The sequence below is a fragment of the Arvicola amphibius genome, chromosome 10 (assembly GCF_903992535.2).
Source record: "Arvicola amphibius chromosome 10, mArvAmp1.2, whole genome shotgun sequence".
Classification (NCBI taxonomy): domain Eukaryota; kingdom Metazoa; phylum Chordata; class Mammalia; order Rodentia; family Cricetidae; genus Arvicola; species Arvicola amphibius.
Window position 1 is genome coordinate 64,675,443 of NC_052056.1, and position 21,581 is coordinate 64,697,023.

A 21,581-nucleotide genomic window follows, 5' to 3' on the forward strand; every position below is an offset into this window, starting at 1 on the left:
CAGGTACCCTATGAGACAGCCAACCAGCTTTGTACTTTCTGCCAAAATAACAGGGAGATGCTGAAGGTTCCTTGGAAGGATATTTCAGACAGATTCATTAAACAAGGTCCGTCAAGCAAGGTGATAGAGAGACACATAGGAAACGAAAACTCAGGCGAGCCTTTCACAGTGTATGAGTTACAGAACTTCGCGATGTGCTTGGTTCACGATCAGAAGCTAAGTAGTGTTGCTCTGAGTAATTTAGAAGTGATGAACGTCTGCTCTGCATAATTCCAAATTATTGCCATGAATAATTCCAAACCAAGTACATTCCCAGCCCAGGGGTGGAGAAAAACCTTCCCCATTTACGGTGGGAGCAGCAATGAGAACTGAGTGGGCCAGAGTTTGATCCTGTTTCCCCAAAGCCTTCCACCTGATGTGATGCTCCTCAAAGCCCAGGCAGAGCAGGGAAACAAATGACCAAGTAGTGCCTTGAAACAGTCCAGCCCAGGATGAGCATTTGAATGAGTGGCTGGACCCATGGTTCTCAACCATGCTGCGACCCATTAATGCAGTTCCTCAGGTTGTGGTGACCCACCCCCATGCACAAAATTATTTTTGCTGCTGCTTCAGTAATGTAACTTTGCTGCTGCCATGAATCGAATGTCAATAGTTGGTATGTAACCTCCAGAGAGCCGTGACCTACAGGTTGAGAACCACTGGGTTAGACACTATGGGGGTGGAGGATTCTGTGATTTTAGACCTCAGATTCCTACACATTCCATATAACTTTCTGCACATTAAAAACTGGGTTGTATAGCTCTTATGTCTAATAAACAGAGATGTTTCCTGGTGAGTCTGTGATCCTGTAGTATTTGTACAGGTTGTTAGATTTTCATGAAGCAGCTAAATTTGGGACCAGTAGCATTTGTACAAAACGTCATACTCAGTCAAAGCAACCTTAATCGTTTGTCATGACTTATGATTGTTTTTACCCACAAGTCAGTTTTGCTGGAGGAAATTAAGGTTAATTTTTGCCTTAGGAGCACAGTAACCAGTAAGAACTGGAGAAGAACTACTAAATTTTACAACCTCTCCCTAATGTTTTAAAGCTTAAATGAAGAGGACCCCTCTGAAGTGTCCTCTGCTTCACTGCCCAAGGCGTCTTGCTCACCTGACAGAAGCCATTTAGCTATGGAGGGAGCTTAGGCCTGGAAGAGTCCATTTTAGTTTAGATTTTGGCTTTGAGTGAGTCTTTGGACAAGGTGGGCCAGCCTTCAGCTTTCCTATCTGCGAAGTAGAGAAAACAATGCCAACCCTCAACTTCAGGGTTATTGTAAATACAGAAATTCTAAATAATAGCAAGCATGGTGTAGCTTTTCGAAATGTAAAATATAAAATATATAACGGTGGCCGTTCTTTTTCAACAGTTCATCCCAACCATCCTGTCATGGAGAGTTTCAATTCTGGTGGCAGCCCTTGTCCAGTTCTGTGTGGCCTTCTTTGTGGAGGTAAAGTACACGGCCCCTCTCATTATTTTAAGGTAGTTATGTAAATTGTTTTGCTCTCAACCTACACTCACTGTTTACAGTAAATTCTTCAGTTCCCAAAAGAGGGTTAGTAAAGGCATTTTGAAGACTGTGCATGATCTTGTTGGGAGGAATTCTTCGGAGTGTGACTTAAAATTCTGTGAAGGCTGCTGAGAAATAGCCCTGGTGTCTTTCTTCTGAAAAATCGATTCAGTTCCAATGCTTGTGGCTAGAGGCGCTGTTTTCACTCCCGACTATTCTCCATCACCTAGCAGGGAGACCAGGCGACCCAGCAGCTCTGAAATATGAGGAGACCTTTAGATGGAGAGAAACAGCATCTTCAGGAGGGCTGCCTCCTCTAATCGGGAGAGAAAGGAAACCCACTTTCATTGTCATCAACTGTTACCCGTGGAGGACCTCTCACGGGTAGTCCACGGTTCTCAGGACCACTGAATGGCTTATTCACACAGTAAAAGAATTGGATGGTGCTTCTTAAAAGGAGTTTAAAAGAGAGAGGAGGGACTCAAATTATTAGCACATCCTTTGAGGGAAAAGACTAACTAAATTAAGTAGGCGTGTGTGTGTGTGTGTGTGTGTGTGTGTGTGTGTGTAAATTTCTTGTACTCTTTCATTCAGAATTCCACCTTTATATCAAATTTTTAATGAGATTGAAAAGCTTTAAATCCTAATTTGTATGAAGAGATCTATGATAGTGTTATCTGTGACAGCAAAATATGACTCAAATGGTGTGTTTTAATGCTTATGCTGCAATCTGAAGAAATTAGCCTTTAAAGATAATACGATCACAACTACAACGTTAACCACAATAAAATGTCTTAGATATAATTACAAAGGTTGTCCATGACAGAAAATCAGTGTAAATAAAAGAAAGTAAAATGCAAAACTGGATCAATTGTATCATTTGCAAAAATCGCATAAGGAAAGAATTAAAGGGAACTCAAAAGGATGAGAAGCAAAACAAGCCTGAGGGAAGAGAGACTCGATGATTATGAGTACTTGCTGCTCTTGCAGAGGACCTGACTTTGGCTCCCAGCCCTATCAGACAGCTTACCACCTGGGTATTTCCAGCTCCAGTTCATCTGATACCCTCTGCCCTTTGCAGATTCTTGTAGGCACATACACATACCCCCACCCCACCATACGCACATACATAAATACAAATAAATTTGAAAAACATTTGATTGCTACAGACTAATTCATTCAACCAACAAAATTTGTCACTTTGTATGTGACAAGGTGGTGGAACTCCGTTTTTGGTTTCTTTGTTTTTCCTCCCCTCCCTTCTTTTCCCCTCCCCTCCCCTTCCCTTTCTCTCTTCCCATCTCTTCTTGTTTTCCTGATATTTGGTGTGTTATTGTTAGTTTGAGCCCCCTAGTGAAAGAACCGTAAATGAATCCCCAGCCAGGATTTCACCAGGAAATCTGAAGAAAGCACAGGCCTCTAGTGTTCAGCAGGTTTCTGTGCCTGTAAACATCTTAGCTCCCAGGGGAAACAGCAACAGCAGCAGCACTGAGCTCAGCTGAGAGGAAGCCCTGGGTCCCAGGCTTCCAGTGCTGTCTGGCTATGAGGGGCTCACTTACGTAGCCACAATGATTTCATTATCACCTCTCCCGAAATTTTTCAGGATGCCATCCTTCAAAACAGAGAACTCTGGCTGTTTATAAAGAAAGAATTTGGATTCTACTCAAAAAGTCAGTACAGGATCTTGCAGAGGAAGCTGGCAGAAGACTCTACCTGGCCTCCCATGAACAGGACAGATTATGCAGATGATGGCAAAAATGGATTCTACATCAACAGAGCCTATGAAAGCCCTGAACAGGTCCCTAAAGGGAGACTCAGGCTGGCCGGGCAAGCTTCAGAACAACACTTTTGGACCAGACTATGACCTGAGCAGCTGTCAGGCTTGTTCCACATCATCACCTTTTTATCCTCCAAACTGAACACTGTGGAGAGGTGAAAGTTGCAGACCCCTCTCTTGTCTCTCCATCTAAGCATTCCGAGCACTTCAATATATCGAGCTTTGCATCAAAGAACCCTACGTTCATTATACCCTCACTAGCACGAGAAGTACCTGCATAGCTCAGATCACCGTTTTAATAAACTGTATCATACTGAACTTTCTTTTTAACTGCACAGCTCTCATGCAATGACATTAGATGTATGGACATCAAGAGAGAAGAAAAACCAAAGCATTTAGTATTCGAAAGTTTCCCTGATGCATTTATCGATGCTAAGTTTCCTTAATTTTATGCTAATTTGTGAAGCACATTATTGTACCTATTTTGGCCCAGGTTCACCAAATTCCTCCTTCTTTTATGCCTTTGGTATGGCTTCAATAGAGAGAGGAGAAAAAAAGAAGGAAGAATTCCACCCTAACTACACAGGAAGCCAGAGATTGTGGAAGTGGAGAACTATAGAGATCAGCGCTAATCATGTATAAGCACGGTGTGGGCACTACCAAAATATAAGCAAACTACACCAACTTTGTGCATTCCCAATGTTTATTGTATGGGGCCAGTGAACTTGGCAGTTCCAAGTAGACTAAAGTAATAAACTGTTCAAATGTGTTTTTCACTTCATAAAGTACGTTCCCATCTTTATTGTTATTAATAATACACAGAAGTATCAAAATCTGACTTTAGAAACTTCCCTGATCTCATCATTGATCATCTTAAAAACAAAATTCTAAAGAAGGCTTTGATCCCTGAATGAGACTCCAGGCTACTAGGCAAGTATTTCATCACTTGGATTATGTAGATCATTGTAGCTGTCCATTAAAGACAATAGAAGAAAGCATCCTTCACAGCGAGCCCTCCCCATGAGTTAGTCCCTTTAACAGGATCACCTTGGCTGTGAGCTCCAGAGGCAGTATTTCTGGTGGATTATTTGAAATTAACTACTAGGCTTTCTTTTAAATGCTAAATATAAGTTTGTTAATTCAACAGATCATCTGCAATCATAGGCAAGTTATCAGGTGAACCCCATGAATAGCGACTATGAGACTAGTACCACAATGGATGGATTCACTATAAGATGGCTGTTGGCTTACCATTCTGAAATCTCTAGTTCTCAACATTTTAGCAAACTACAGCTGTAAATGGCATTATGGACACCACTACTCAAACTAGCAGCACCAATGTGCATACCTAAAAATAATACTTTTGCCTTTAAGATTTTTTTTGTATGTTCACAGCTCTTTGGAGAAGGATAATTTTAAATCTGTCTGATTTATTGGCTGTAATGATTTTCATTGTCAAGTTGATTGGGCTTAGAGAGTTCAATAGACTCATGTAGAGAAGACATCTCTGGTATGTCTTTGAAGATGTTTTCAAAGTTTTTACTGACATGAGAGGAATTGCCCATCCATGGTGCTGGTTCCTGATAGAATAAAAAGGAGAAAGGGTGCTGAGCCCCTGTGTCCCTTTCTTCCATGTCATGACTGTGGACACAGTGTGGCCGGATGCTCCACACTTCTGCCCACATACCTTCCTGTGTGAAGGACTGAAATCCCTCCAAAACTGTGAGCCAAGGAAGCCCCTCTTTTCTTTAGTTGCTTCTGGTAGGTATTTAATAATGACAATGAGAGAAATTACTGTTACAGTGACTAGCAAAAAGCAACAACATTAATAGTCCTTTTAAAAAGATTTTAGGGATGGAGAGATGCTCAGCAGTTGAGCACTGCTGAGGAGCAGTTTGGAGGCCAGCAACCACATTGAGCTAATAACCTCTTGTAGCTCCAGCTCCTCTTTTGATCTCTGCAGGTGCACATGTGTGCACAACTGTACATAAAAGGCAAAATAAATCTGTTTTTAAAAGCACATTAGCTTATCATTTTTAAAAAATGTAAAGCATCCTTGAAAGTATAGAGGTGAAAGTTTCCTTTAGCTGACAGTCAAACTCAGTAAACTGACTCTTGGAATGAACAGGTTCAGTTGATATGGTGTGACATTTAGATAGCAGACTTTATTTGTAAAATGTATGCATTCAGTAAAATACAGGCTTTTCCTTCTCAGTCTTACCAACAACCTATCACCCGATATAGATGATCATTGCATTTCATTTTTTGGAACATGATAGAGTTGAACTTCTATTACAGACTGTTAAATGTATGCCAACCATATATCATAGAGTAGGGGAAAAAGCTGGTCTAAGCACAAGTCACATGAATCCCATGGGTAATGAGTACCTACAAGAAAGCAAAGCCAGCTGTGTTGAGCTGCTCATCCTAAGACTGGCCATTCCCATGGCAAATTGAGGCTGCTGGAGGAAACGAACCCATGAATTAAAAAGTGAATTTCTGACATTTTTTTAAAAAATGTGTTGCTTATCTTCTGGAGTGGAGATGTGTAAATGTCTCACAGTCATTCAGTCCCAAAGAAACACACAGAGGCTTATATTAATTATAAACTGTTTGGCCTATTAGCTCGGGCTTATTATTGACTAGCTCTTACAACTTAAATTAACTCATAATGCTTATCTATGTTTAGCCACATGGTTTAGTACCTTTTCTCCGTGAGGTATTCTCATCTTGTGTTCTCTGCATCTGGCTAGTGACTGACTCTCTTCTGCCTTTCGTCTTCCCAGAATTCTCCTAGTCTGGTTGCTCTGCCTATACTTTCTGCCTGGCTACTGGTCAATCACCATTTATTAAGCATATACAAGTCACAAATCTTTACAAGCGCACAAAGCATTATCCCACAACAGAGACACCAGTCTTCTCTAGAAAGGCTTGACTTTGAGTCCGAAGAGGCTTTTGGTTCTGAATTCTACTACTCCCTCTAGTGGAGTAATTCTGTGAAAGATAAATGCTGTGCTATGAGCTTGGTTTCCTTCTCTAAAGATCTTTTATTGAGAAGTTGGCATACAAGTGGAAAGTAACCCAGCGGTTGCAGCTGGCGTCACCTTAAGAGGACAATCCTAGGGAATGGCGCATGCTTTGCTACTCAGGAACAGAGACCTGCATCCAGGATAAAAGTGACCTCATGCTTTCCCAGAAGACCCAAGTGGAGAAGAATGAGTTCAGGGGTTAGAATAAGAAGGGCCTGTTAAGGAAATTTAAGGAAGAGACAGAGGGTCTCGGGCTGGGATGGCAGCACACACTTCTGCTAACCATTACTCTTGCCCACCTCCATTGGCTTGAGTGTTCCTAGCCGCAGCGTAAAACCAGTTTCACAGGTGTGAGGTTTCCATTGAGTCTCATATAGTTACTTTACTGTATTCCAATCACATCTTATCCCCACGACAGACATATTTTCCTTATTGACTGACATGCTTTTAATGATGGTACAAACAGGCTGCCTGTGTAATGCTATGATGACGCCACCTTCGTGTAGAAAGACTTACCTTCCACTTTTCCTGGACTCGCTGCTGCTGAGAATTCCACAGGCATGGTATTTAAAGGTAGTTTAATTCAACACATAATCAATAAGATGAAAGCATAAAATAATGGGATTCCTTGGCTTAGAGTAAAAGTCTTTAAAGGGATATGGGATTTTGTATCCCCAATATAACATTTTACATCAATATTAATGATCACTTGCCAAGGCTCAAAGATCAAGCCACTGAGCTACTATACAACCTAGAGGGAACAATTTAGCTCAATAAAAATACAACCCATTGCCCATCACTGATTCCTGTCAAACAAGTAGATTCCAGGGAACCCACTGGGTCTGTAAACACTGCAAAAATCCAGGCGATGGCTTAGTGGGGAAAGCCGTTTACTCATGAGCCTGAGGCCCTGAGTTCAGATCCCCAGCTTCCATAGAAGCTTGGCTTGGTAGTGCACATCTGTAATTCCAGATCTCCTACACTGAAACAGGGGTAAAGACAAGAGACCTTTAGGAAGTTAATGGGCTAGGCAACCTTCCCTAAGCTGTGAAAGGCAATACACCCTGTCTCAGAGAGCAAAGACTGGCACCCACGACTGTCGCCACACATGCACACCATTTATAAGCACCCCAAACAACGCACACACAAAAGCCCTTCCAATCCTCTTTGTACACGCTCAAGCATCCACAGGGGTAGCAGTATGGGGGTACTATCAGATGCTTTGTCATTCAGAGATCCTCGAGTTGTTGCCTAACCAATACTAGAAATATCCACTTTCCTTTTTTTTGTTTCTGACAAGAAAAGGAATATGAATTTAGACGTTGGCCCTGACAACTGTCTTTCAGAAGCATATGCAAATAGCTTTCACCCCTCTGGCAAAATGGCTGTCCTTTGGGGGAAGGGAAACAATATTTACAGTGGAAGATAAAATGTGATCTTGGTTTTGTTAAGCTCCTCAACCGGCTCAATCAAAAGGCAACTGCTTTTTCTTCAAGCTGCCACAGCAAGTCTATACTAGCGGCAGGGAGGAAAAACTTTCCTTGTCTCAATGATAAGATTAAAATCAGCAAGCAATTTATTACAGAGTCTGCCATCCATCATGGGGACCGGGAGAAATTATGATGCATTCAAAATAAGTATTCGTCCCAGAATTTCTTTCTCCTCACAGATTCCTTCAATTCCAATCTCTTCAGTAAATTGCTAATATTTTGTTCTTTGTTTCTTTGGAAACAAGCCGAGGAATGCGAAGATATCAATAGCAGCCGCCACCAACCCAATGGTGCTTATTGCTCGGTTGGCCTAAAAGGAAACAAGAAGCAAAAGAAGGATTTTATTCTAGCGATGTTAGTGTTCCCTTGAAGCTTTACTTTGTTCCCTAAACCAAAGATCTATTTTAATGTGCAATGAATGTGTTTAAAGTCCAGTGCCAAGGTAAAATAAGGTGTGAATAAAATTATATATGTTGTTTTGACACAAGGTTTTTCTGTACGTATCGCTGGCTACCTTGGAGCTCACTCTAGACCAGGCTGGCTTTGAACTCAGAGAGATCCACCTGCCTCTTTCTCCCAAGTGCTGGGATTAAAGGTGTGCACCTCCCTTGCCTGGCTATAATTTTTTTTAATTATTCAAAAGATACAAACATGCATAGTTTTTTATTCCTGACCCTTATTAGACACTATTAGAGCACTTGGCAGTGTTTAACTCGTCATGAACATGAGTCCTTGTTGCTCATCATAATCCTCTCATGAGAGAGAAGAGTACTACGCTCTTCTGCAAAATCGAGAGGGTGTAAGAAAATGGTTCTTTTGTTCAAGATCATACTATCAAGATGTTTAGGTGAAAGTCAAAGTGTCATAGATGCATGTTATCCCTCCAGCAGCCTCCACACAGTACTAGAGTAAGATGTGTGTGTGTGTGTGGGGGGGGTGTATGCGCACACTCTCACTCGGAAGTGTGCGATGCCTATTCCTCCAATAGCCCAGGACTGGGATCTGAGCTAAATAGCTATAAGCTCCTTACTACATCTATTGGTGGATATTGTAAACACATGTGCTGGTCAGTTTGTGTAAAGCTGACACAACCGGAGTCGCCTGGAAAGAGGGGACATCGAATGAGGAATTGCCTCCATCAGACTGGTCTTTGGGTTTGTGTGGGGGGCACCGTCTTGACTAATGATTGATGTGGGAGTGCTCAGCTGACTGTCAGCAGGTGTCCTCCCTGGGCAGGAGGTCCTGGGCTGTAAAGGAAAGCAAGGTGAGCTAGCCATGGAGAGTCAGCCAGGGAGTAGCATTCCTCTATGGCTTCTGACTTGGCATATGCATGAATCCCTGTCCTACCTTCTTGTGATGATGAATTGTCCCCTGTAAGCTGACAAAAACATTTTTTTTTGCCCTAACCTTAACACTAATCCTTAAATTGTACTTTCAGGCAGTGTTTTCTCCCAGGAAACTAAGTATGCTTCAAGGTGAGTCAATATTAGTCAACTGCCATGGTTTTTGATATAGACAGAATTGGTTTTCACATAGACAGAATAAGCCATTCTCAAACTGAGTTGTCCATAAAAGAGTTCAGACATTCACGGCCAATAGGGTATTAACCATCATCACGGTGAGGGCAACTAATGAATATTCATGGTTTCCATGGCACTCAGCTAATATTTGCCTTGCATCCTCATGGGCTTGAGAGCAGTTTCATGACTGAAAGGTCATGTTCAGATGCTTTGGAGTCATCTCAGACCCAGAAGACAACATGCAGTCTCCAGGACTCAAGAGTCAGGGCTTTCAAATAAAGCAAAATACCTTTCTCAAATATCTGGGGACTGGTCTAACATCTGGAAACTCGGTCAAGGTCACAGCTGATAGCTCCCTCTGTCTAACCGTTTTAACTGTAAGAGCCTCCACTTACCTATTCTGAAACTCTGTACTCTCTTCTTCACTGCTGCTTCCCCGTGGCAAACTGGCATGTGGAAGGCTCCGTGTGTTTACAGCATATGTCCCCTTTGTTCTGCTAGCCTGTGGTCAGAGGGGACTAAGCTGACAACTGGGACTCCTTGTCTTTTCTAGTCTGCTTAACTGCCAACTTGACACAGCTTAGGATCTCCTGAGGAGAAAGTGTCGATCGACTGATTGCCCAGACCGGATTGGCCCGTGGGCATGTCTGTGGGGTATTGATGTAGCAAGGCCCAGGCCACAGTGGGTGATCCTATTCCCTGAGAAGGTGGTCCTGGTATGCATAAGAAAGCTAGCTAGGTATAAACCAGTCCACAAGCCAGGTATCAGGAATTGCTGTACTTTTTGTATGTGAAGTAATTTCATATATTTGAGATAACCTTGTGTGGAACAGCATGCAATGTAGCTACAAATATTCCCCGTCCCACTGTTCCCCCTGGACTGGGTTTTCTCCACCAGCCTTTATCTCACATCGATGCAGGACTGCCTTAAAGTACAGATCAAAAGTACCTGCTTGATTTCCTGCCCTGACATTCCTCAGTGGTGGACAGCAACCTGTAAGCTAAGGCTTTCCTACCCTAGGATGCTTCTGGTCTTTAGAACAGAATGAAATTAAGACTTTGCCTCTGTCTCGTCCCTGGTTCGTGGAGAGAAGAGTCAGAAAAACAACCTGGCCTTACCTGAAAAAATTCCATCTGCTTCTGTCGTTTCACGTTTACTTACCCGGGTGTTTTATGTTCATTTTATCTAAAATTTATAACCATTACCTTAACTATTTGCCAAAAATGTCAAAAGGTAACCATGCGGCATAGCAAGAGAAAGAGAGAGGGAAATAAATGCAGTGTATAGAAAACTCCCAAGGACAAGAAAGAGAGAGGCCAAAATCAGGGTTGTAAATCAGATCATATCCTCGTAACTCACAGAAAGTCTGACCCAGGGACATGGGGCAGGAACTGAAAAACATGAGCATATGACAGGCACCAAATGGAGTCAGAGGACAGAGGATTCCAACCCTGGGAAAATGGTAGCATCCTGGGATTGGAGTAACCTCCAGCAAGATGCAACCCAAACTGACTAGATGTATTTTGCCCTCTAGAAATCTGAGATACTGGAGAAATCTCATAAATATGAGGCATAGAGAAGGAATATACAACTTGATCGCAGGGCAGAGACCATTATGACAAAGGCCCTCCCAAGAGTGTAGTGCATGTTTTTCCTCAAATCCCAAATGCTCTTTTACTTCAAGTTTCATTCTAGATAGGAAAATCCCTCATAACCAGAACAATCTGTAGAAGTTACATAGCATGGGAGCTGACCTGCAGGATTTGAACATCTCACGGTGGTCCCGGTGGATCAACACATACGGGGACTTTTTACTTCGTGGCCTGATCAGGATTTTAAATTTATCAGTCTGACCCTGGACACTTAATATTTTCAGGATTTTATGTCTGAGGCCATGGTAAAGTCCTCATTCTGAGGATCTGGAACCCACTGAAAACAGACTGAATCTGAGGCTGTGTATCACAACAGCAGAGCGGGTCATACATGTCCGTAGGATTGATCATGTCTGTTTTCTGAGACTCAGTGACTCACTGATGCACTAAAGAACAGGCCTGGTGTATTTACATATGACTTGTCTAGGCTTACTTAAGGGTGTGATCATCTTATATAGAGACAGACAATTTTAGTGACTTATTTGAATTATAACAATAAAAATGCTGCTTATAAAAAATTTGAAAAGCATTGGAAAAAAGCCACATTTTACAAAACATTTACAAAAGAGAACTTTGTTAAAAGGCCATCCAAAATATACAAAGAAATCCTAAAAATCAATAGGAAAATGAACAACCCAAAATTTGGATGTAGACAAAATATCACCGCAATATATCACAATAGATGCACATAGAGAAAATAAACACATGAAAAGATACTCAATATCACATGCAACTAGAAAACTGCAAATTAAGGAAATGAGATAGAGACTACTTGCAGGTTTATCAGAATAGCTTAAATGATGTCACCAAACATGACAAGGATATAACATAATGGAAAATGTCATTTAGTTCTCATAGGAATGCAAAACTAATACAACCACCATAAGGCAAGACCTGACCTGTCTCTAACTAGGTGAGATTCAACAAGGATAAAGACATGTATGCAATTAAAAATAATCCAATAAAGTTGCCCAGGTCTAGGGTGATAGAGACATTAATGGAGGAGGTTATATATGTGCAGGCATTAGTGAGATTGCTCTATAGCCAGGGATAATCTTGTAATTCTAAAAACTGTCCAAAAGATTGCCTGCTGATTTTGTACAACTACAAAAAACAGTGCAAAAGTTAAACAGGATCATAGTCTTTCTCCCCTTTTCATCATTTCTATGCATTTTTTTTAAAAGAAAACATTTCTAAGTTCAAGGCCACTCAACAGTAAGGCTAGGTGGTACCAGAGGAAAGTAGCTCACCTCGGGACAGGCAGGAATAAAAGAAACATGGAAGAGGGTGGAGACAAGATGCCTACTTCAGAGGCACCCTCCACATGCTTCTTCCAACGAGGCCCCACCTACTTTCCACCACCTCCCAATAATGCCATAGGAATCCATTGATTAGACAGTAGACATTGATCTGATTGTTTCTCAACACAAAGTTCACTAGCTGTGAAACATGCCACACGAGCCATTGGCGAGATGCTATATATCCAAAGCATAGCACACATGTATTGGACAAATGATTTGTAATATAGCTAAACAAGCATCTTCACATACCTCTATAATCCTTAAAAGAAAAGTAACTTGAGGGTGCAGTAAAAAGCGTGTACAGTGTGCTCAAAGTCATCCGGCCAGTGACTATAGTTAGGACACTAGCTCTTGCCAGCAGAGTGGGGGCACTCAGGATACCCTTACTCCACTTTAACCAGTACCTGCTAGAAACAGCTTCCACTATTTGTTGAGGAAATGATTGCCCCGGGGTTTTGAGTCTTGATATAAAAAGTAAAATGAGGGCAAATTTCAGACCAAATGCAAAGCAAGATGATTGTAATCTGTTCTTATTCAACCACATTTTCAAATCATTGAAGCATTATTTACAGGCGAAGTGCTATAAACATTTATTTAATATGTACAGGTTGGTATTTTTGGAGGTAAGATTACATCCGTAAATGTCATCATAATCAGTGCTACACAGTTATCTATTATCTCCACAGGTTTCTTATAGCTATCTTCAATCATTCTGTTCTTTTGGTTTGGAATTTTAGTTGGTTGGTTGGTGGACTTATCTTTTTTTTTTTTTTGTTTTTACTCTGTTGTTGCTGTAAGAGTATTTAACCCTAAGAACTACCTTCTTGGCACAAATAAAAATAAAAAATAAATTTATAATAAAAGCATAGGCTTGTCAATCATAGAAACTATGTCACAGAGTAGATCTTGGAACTGATTTTTTTTGATATGACAGAAATTTGTGTTCTCTGACCACTACCCCTCCCTATTTGTAGAAATTACATGAATAAATATTATTTGTTAATGTAGTGGACAACTTAATCATTACCAAAGACCCCTAAGTCTGGTTCTGCCTCAACAACAGCCACCAGCTGAAGAATATGCCACACAAGCCTTCCATGAGACACTATATATCCAAAGCATAACACGTGCTCTTTATTAGGGTAAATAATACCACTTAGCTAGATAATTGCCAATTAAACAGATGGAATCTGTTTCTTAACAACAGTGCAAGTGTTCTCAACACAAAGACGTAGAGGAATTTAAGTGTGGTCTCTGTGTTGTGCCTCAAAAGATATATTATTATCTGAATGAGTATTCATTTTTAATGTACTTCCTGATGGGAACACACAGCCAATGAGTTCTTTCCTAAAGAAAATACACACACCCTTTCATCATGCTCCGTCTCCTACTTTTCTGAACTTAGTTCTGAAAAGAAGTGAACCTCACTCTCTAGGATGTCGTTTAATAGCTAGCCCAAGACACAGGAAGCTTTGAGTAAGCTGAGGATATTAAAATGTGTTCAAGTTTTGGTATTGTACTTTTGAGTCTTAGTCTCTGTTTTAAGAAGCAACTTACTGGAGGTTAGTAGTCTTTCAACTCTTTGGGCCTTTTAAGTTTAAAGCAAAACACATTTGTATGTGTTTTGGACAAAGAGTGCCTAAGTTTTTCTTACATCACCTTAATAATGCTTGGGTTACACCCTCAGAGATGGAACTGCTCTGACCCGAGGACAGGCCTGGTAAAGGTGAGGGAGGTGAACGCTCTCTTTGCCGGGACTCTGCTACAATACTGCAAATCAGTGCTAGAAATGCACAAGACTGCACGTTACTCTGCAGTCAGTTAATATAGTAGAAGTCATTTAGAAGCTCAGGGAATCAAATATCTACGTCAAATCATAGCATGTCACTGAAAACTAGTATCATAAGGAAATAGGAGACGTTTACCAACCCATCAAGACATGTCACTTGTCACCGCTATTCCTTACTGGAGAAGAATCTACAAATTAACCCCCATTCACCTTCCTTTCGGTTACATTATTTTCAATATGTGGAGTTGTTGATTTGAGATTGCTGTATAGGGAGTAATAGAGAAAACTGTCTAAGAGGAGTCAATAAGATTGACAGGACTTGATTCTACTTCAAGTCCCTTCCAGCCCAAATTTGAAGATGTGCAGGTTTTAGTCCGTTCACTCACTTACTCTATTCTAACAGAGTCCTCTTCCCTTCAGTCTTCCCACTTTCCACATTTACCTCTTGTTTGCCTTTTGGTAGAAGCCTAAAAACTTTATCCTAACAGGATTTTCTCAACACGAAAAGCTTCTCATACCGCCTTAAATATGAAAAAAAGAGAAAAAAACCTCACCTGTTCTGACACTCCTTCTCCATAGCGGAGCAAGGTCACAAAATGCTCACAGTTGTTGACCAGTAAGTCATAGGCCACCTCCTGCCCAATGGCGAACTCGGACCGCTGCATCACTTCCTCCATGGGGAGAGGTTGGTGTGTTGTATCGTACTTGTTATTTATTCTGTACGTGTCGTTTCCCACCACGTCCTTCAAAAGCTGCATTTTCACTAAGGCCTTGGTGCTGAACACAGACTTGGCACTTGTAAAGGCTGAAGGAATACCATCTGTAGGGAGAATGTCGGTTACTGGGGCTAAGGGATCCAGTCCACAGAGATGACCAGTGTCATCTAGAACGCCGGAGATGCTGTGGAACTTAGACTGACCCCTGGTCCTTACGCAATGAACCAAAAGTGCCTGATCTCAGCTGTGCGCTCTGTGGTATTAATTACAGTGCTGTATGAGTGAGAAAATAAGTGGCATAAAACTCCCTGCCTGGTCTTGGGGTGTAAGCACTCTAATGACTGGTATTATTATGAGAAAGCTTTGCAGATAGTTTTAGCAGGGTATGGATAAGATTATTGCCCAATTTTTTATGGCGCCTGCTTCTTCTCAGCATCTGAAGTCTTCCAGATCTTAGGGGTTAGTTATGCTACATTCACATAACCACCTCACTGCACTCCCCACTTCTTTATACACTGGCTTTTCCCTGGGCTTTTATGTAAGTCCAGATTTCCTGATGTAGCACTTGCAGCCCTGTGAGGAAGCAGCTAAATTCCCGCCTTTCTTCTGTCGTTTCCTCTGACCGGCAAACTAACGTTTTAAACCCAAAGCTAACTTCAGCAGACACTGCACATAGATGGAGCCCCATGCTATGTCTTCACTGCCTAAACAATCCTCCGTGGCTCTTCTCTTCATCAGAGATATCTCTGTTGGTAGGCATTCCCTACACGCCCAGGAAGCTTTGTATCCGGTCCTATCATGTCAGTAACAGAGACTAAGATGACTCCTCATGGCTTGGTCTAGTGCCAGGACCTAGTCTCTCCCTATATGTGCCTACATGCTGGGCATGGCCATCATATTCTTTGACGACTGGTCTCCCTGACAGAGCAGCAGGCATCAGTTAATACGGTAGACATTCGCTGCATACGGGAACAGATGTTGCATACACAGATGTACATAGAATTCTTTTTAAGAGGGGTATTATGTCACATATTGTACTTGAACTAGAAATTTTTAAATTCTTTGTTAAGACTATTTCTTAAGCAGTTAAACAAGTCCAAAAATATGCTTTAAAAATGGCTATTATAGTGACTTTAGTACCCATTCCACCATTGCCTATTTCTTCCCCGAGATGACTGTCAGAGCCAATCACTGTATTATATCGTATTCCCCAGAAATGGCATTGGGCTCACAATGGACCAATTAAGAGTCATTCTCCATGATTTCTAAACTCCAACAAACGGAGAACAGATTAGCTCTTTCCTGTTGAGTCAGAAACTCTAAGAACACGAGTCTTGGTTTGTAACAAAGTCAGGGGAATGAGGCTACCACCCAGGAAAGGAAAGCGACTTCCGAATCTGAAGGTCCTAACGTAATGACATTCCTAGACACACTTAGATTCCTGGAAACTTCTGAGGCCAGCTCCACCCTTTCTGATGTCTCCTCCCAGGAAGCCATGGACTTGTTACGTACACTAGAGAATTCTAACAAACACAGTTACCTAATCCCCAGCGGCTAACTCCTAATGTGCTTAGCCAGCCCCCTTCTCCCACAGAAAATTAAGGTATCGTCTCATTTTTAAACCATTAGAAATGAAATTTGTTCACAGGTCTAAATGTTTCCCCAGACTCCTATAAGCAAAATTAGATACAGAGCTTAAGAAATCTTCTAAGGCTCTTAACGCATACTGCTCAGCTGTCTTGTTGATGGAACACTCTCTGTTTCCTTCGATACACTTGCGCTAATTTCACTGTGTCCGTCTCGACCAGATGCTGTCATTTTATCCCTTTCTAATGAGATGGGCACAAAATCGGTCAGTGTCTTTGTCTATAACCTGCAGATGAATACAAAGTTGAAATTGCTGTTCTCTTATTTTGTCAAGTGTTTCCAAACTTTCCTAATTGTGGCTTGGGATCATGGTGTTCGCTGTCTCTCCTCGGAGGCACCAATCTCCCAGGTATGCCGGGAACTACTTTTCTCATTTCTTTGAAGCTTCACTTCCCTGGCTGCTTCCTCGCAGAAGTTTCCTAATTGCAGCACCCCTCCCTCTACCTACCTCCCCCTCCCTACCTCCCATCTTCCCATATTCAGCGCGTCACAAATGACCTTTTCCACTTATTTTTCCACATCCTTCCTGACACGTCTATAATTTGCTCTTGCTCTCTGATTCTGTCTGTGAAAAATGTGAGCACCGCCATGGAGCTGTCTATACAGCCGTGTAGCCCCGGTGCCTACACTAGCATTCGGCACATACTGTACAACCTATTAATAGCTGCCAGTTAGTTAAAACCACCCGCTTGTGTGAAACATAAGGACATAGAACTTAGCTACGTTTGCGGCCAATGTCATCCTCAGTCATTTATTTGTAAGTAGGATTTTTTTTAATATAGGGGTTTCTTTGAATTTTGTGTGATTTAGTCTGTGGCATCTTTTTTTTTTTGAGACAGGATTTCTCTGTGTAGCTTTGGAGCCTGTCCTGGCCCTCGAACTCACAGAAATCCACTTGCCTCTGCCTCCTGAGTACTGGGATAAAAGGCATGCGCCACCACCGCCTGGCTATGTGGGTGGAATCTTTTAAATGATGTCTTGGTCTTTGAATATCATTTTCTAAATTCATTGGACTTAGTTTCTATATTTTATCTGCTTTATGATTTTGTTCATGATTCCTTTTCGTTTCAAAACAACCCCAAAGCTCCCAGAGGCCCCTGGAAACAAATCTTACCGATAGGTGCAATGTTGACAACATAACCATCACCCAAGTACAGTGCCCAGTGCTGATAGCCGGGGCGGAACACTTCAATCAAGTCTCCTGGGCGAGGGTTGTGAGGACAGGCCAGACTGAAGCAGTCACTAAACTCCATCTGCAATGACAGGCACGGAGATGGTCTTGCTGGTACAGCTCACAGAAAGAGAGTCCAAGGAAGCCTTCCACTTTAGCAGAGGGACACAGAAATTCCTGAGATGGCTTCCCCGGGTAATGAATCAGACTCGCAGCATGTTTTCTTTGGATGATTCTGTCTGTGCTAACTAGCATGCAAGCACAAATTAGCTCTTACGTAATTCTCCGCAATGATGCTTCCTTACCAGGACCATTCTTTAAATCTAGAATTCACGGTTTGTAGAACTTCCCTCTACTCTAAATTGTAGTAGTATTAAGTATGGAAGTATGTCTTCTTTGGAGCAGGAAGAACAAAAAAGAGAAAGCAAATGTATGTTTGTTTTGTATGTAAATGTACTAAAAATACTAGAAAGTATCAGTCTGCTCTTGCTTTCTTTGTATAAAGAAGTCGGGAGTTAAGAGTCTAAGATTAGAATTCTTTCGGGGGGCTACATGCTGCACAATACAACTAAGAAGCAGGGGTGTGGGTGGATGCTGAGCACTGTGAACATTAAAATATGTAAGAGCTATCTTGTCCCGCAAAACCCACCCTGCCATTTTATTTTAAGCAGGGACAAGTGACAAGCCAGATGGATGTCAAGTCAGACATTCAGGTGCAGTGCAGGCTCTGGAACACTTCTTCCAAGTTCAGAATGTGCTCTGTACTGTAGCGTGTTTAAGACTCTGGCTTCCACCGCGACAACTTTTTGTCACTGTAACCATGACAACCCGCCCCACCCCATCCCTTCCTGCTTCACTTGTGATTCCAGAAACAGTGCAAGGTGGCCTGCCGCAGAAGCAGCCAGTTTGAGCAGTGGAGAAGCTCACTGCATTGATGAACACGGCCTGGAATGTCCAAGGTGGCAGCATTTTCTCCTTCTAAATCGATACCCTTTTAGAAGGCACGTAGGGTCTGACAGTTGGCTTCTGTAGAGGTTACACTTTCTGTGCACTCACAGAAATAGAATGAGTCAGCAAGAGGAAGCCGTGTGCGTCTATCCACAATCAAAGTAGAAGAATACACGTCATACACATGCGTAGCCTCTACTCGACAATGATGCTCCTCACCATATCCCCCTTGTGCAGCTCTGCAGGCTCCCCACCAAAGAAATGCAAGTGCCAGGAACTCCAAACTCACCTAAATTACAATTGTAATAGCATAGGCTAAGGACTTGGGAAGACACTCTTCCTTCCTTCCTTTCTTCCTTCCTCTCTCTCTCTCTCTCTCTCTCTCTCTCTCTCTCTCTCTCTCTCCCCCCCTTCCTTTCTGTCTGTCTTTCTTGGCTCTCTAGGAGTCTGATGGTTTTTCCAGCAACAGTTAACATTTGGAGGGCGTTTCCCTGAGTATGAGCGTGCTGTTAGTTGACGTCTTCGCTCAGCACAATGTCACAGAAATGCAGCCACATGTAACAGTCCTTCTGTTGAGAAATAACTACTAAAGCAATTCTAGGAAGCATTAAGTCCATCCATCCTCTCAATTTTTTTTGTGCCTTATTTAATTTGGAAGTTCACAATTTGGTCCCTACTAGGAAAAACAGATACTAGACTATGATATAAACAAACATATTTTCCATGAGTACAAATCAGCAAGCCCCCAATAGCTGCGGAAATCGAAGCCTATTCTAGCCGAGTGTCTATTAATAACTACCATTAATAATTAAATATCCCCATTTGAACGGTGGATACTTGGAAACGTAACAAGCTTTACAAAACGCCATCTCAATTAACCCCATTGAACTGAAAAACCCTCATTTCTATTTGAGTTTATTATGCTATTAGCCCATTTCACAGATCAAAGGCTGTCTTTTCAACTCCAACTTTTTGATAAAGCTCCCTGAATTCTACTTGCCACATGCAGGTTCTGCTACTATGCAGGTCACTCAGGCAGAGCCTCAGCTGCCTCATTTAGAAGACAGGCACATGGATCTCTGAGTCAACCTGGTCCCCAGAGTGAGTTCCAGGACAGCCGGGGCTACACAGAGAAACCCTGTCTTGAAAAACCAAACAACAACACAACTGTCACCACAACAAAGATGAACATAACAAGTAGAATGACGTGTTTATCTCAAAAAACGGTGGAAAGTATTCCTTGTGAATGGACTCTACATACTCTTAAGAACACCTTGAGAAAACCGGCAGGAACTCACAGGTAGGTAAGACATACTATTGTCTACTTTATACTGGACCATGTTTCATATGTGACTTGGTCCCTGTTCTGTCTCTGAGACATGTTGTATGACTTTATGGAATGGGTGACTTCATGGTAGAGCTTTGATATCTAATGTTCTTCATTCTCTGACATATTGTCCGAAGCCTGACTTATAAAGCACAAGCGGATTACTATACAAAACTTATCATAATTAATAAAAACAGACGGCAGGACAACAAGCATGTGTAACCCTCCAGAAGCTGAGAGAAAAACCCTCACATGTGAGGGGTGTGTGAGTTCTCACACTGACCTCTGACATATCCTAGCAAGCGGGAGCGAGACGAAAGCTCGGATACTATTAGCTTACCGCTTTCCTAAAGGTGGCTTCTGGGATCGCAGAACTTCAATGTAGCTGAAATAACAGCTCGCAGGTCCAGGTTCAAAGCCGTTGTTTCTTAAAATAAAGAAAAGTGAACTCAGCAAATAGTTTCAACCGATGAGAATTATCTATTGTCTCACAACAGATTTTCAGCAATTGGTGCTGGGGTAATTGAGTTATCTCCAGTGGAAGCTAGCCCACCGCCACCAATAGACTTCAGCGTAGATCTTATGTCACACACACATGAGAAATAGGGAGAAAAAGCCTTGGTGTTAAAAGCTGGTAGAGTACTTATATTTACTGTCAAACGTATAATCTGTAGAAGGAACACTCAATAAACTGTTTATCCTCAAAATTAAAAATATTCGCAGTGCAAAAGTGAAGACAGCATCAAGAACACATGTAGACCTCCCAGGATGCAGCTGGAAAGGTGGCTCAGTGGTTTCGGAGAAAGGGCTGCTTGGAGAAGCCTGAGTTCAGTTCCTAGTATCCTCATCATATGACTCAGAACCGCCTGTAACCCCAGCTCCAGGTTATCTGATGCCCTCTCCTGGCCCCTGGGGACAGTGCACTCATGGCATAAACCCATCCCCACCTCTTCATACACACAATTAAGAGTAATAAATGAATAAACAAATTTCTCAAAATTCAACAGTGGAAAGGCAAACAGATCAATTAGGATGAAAGCAGAAGAAATGAAGACACCTTTCATATTCCAGAAATTAAACAGATTTCAAACAAGCTGTATTCATCAGTAACCCTTAGAGAAATGTATATTACAACCACAATGGAGCGTTACTCCATGTCCCCCAGCACAGCTCAAATGGACGAGAGAGGTAATGTCGAACTCTGGCAAAGATGTGGAGCCACTGGCTCACTGGTTCATTGCCAGGGGGAAGACAAAATGATCCAGCCACATTGGAAACAGACTGCCCATGTCTTTACGTTTTTACCTTGTTACCAAGATATAATCCAGCAATTTTATCTTTAAGCATCTACCTCAAGGGACGAAGTCAAAGAAGATTTATGTTTAACAAAAACTGGTATGCAAATATTTACAGTGGCTTTATTCCTAATAGCTTCAAACAGCTCCGCTGACCTTCAGTGGGTGAATGGCAACCAACACTTGTACTCTCTCAAGATTCAAGATGGCTGAATAGAAAGGCTTACTACGTGGGGCTGGAGAAAGGGCTTGTAGTTAAGAGCACTTGACTCCCTGGAAAAGACCTGCGTTTGCTTCCCAGAACATACATCAGGAAGCTCACTGTGACTCCACTCCTGGGGCATCGTCACAGGCCCATAACGTCACAC

The 21,581-nt window shown here is 42.0% G+C and overlaps 2 protein-coding genes across 2 annotated transcripts in view; one reads left to right on the top strand and one right to left on the bottom strand.

Moving 5' to 3' along the window:
- Atp13a5 (ATPase 13A5) overlaps nt 1–3,414 on the top strand; it is a 98,588-nt gene extending 95,174 nt beyond the window's left edge. Inside the window, exons 29-30 of the mRNA XM_042055824.1 lie at nt 1,410–1,490; nt 3,154–3,414. Of these exons, the coding sequence (XP_041911758.1) occupies nt 1,410–1,490; nt 3,154–3,414 (342 nt within the window). The remainder of the gene's footprint in view (nt 1–1,409; nt 1,491–3,153) is intronic.
- Nucleotides 3,415–8,057: 4,643 nt separating this feature from the next.
- Nucleotides 8,058–17,725, bottom strand: Plaat1 (phospholipase A and acyltransferase 1). Its single transcript, XM_038344582.1, has 3 exons — nt 17,587–17,725; nt 14,664–14,929; nt 8,058–8,156 (listed from the first exon to the last, which is right to left on the bottom strand). The coding sequence occupies exons 1-3, from the start codon at nt 17,723–17,725 to the stop codon at nt 8,058–8,060; spliced, it is 504 nt and encodes a 167-aa protein (XP_038200510.1).
- Between the last annotated feature and the right edge of the window lie 3,856 nt (nt 17,726–21,581).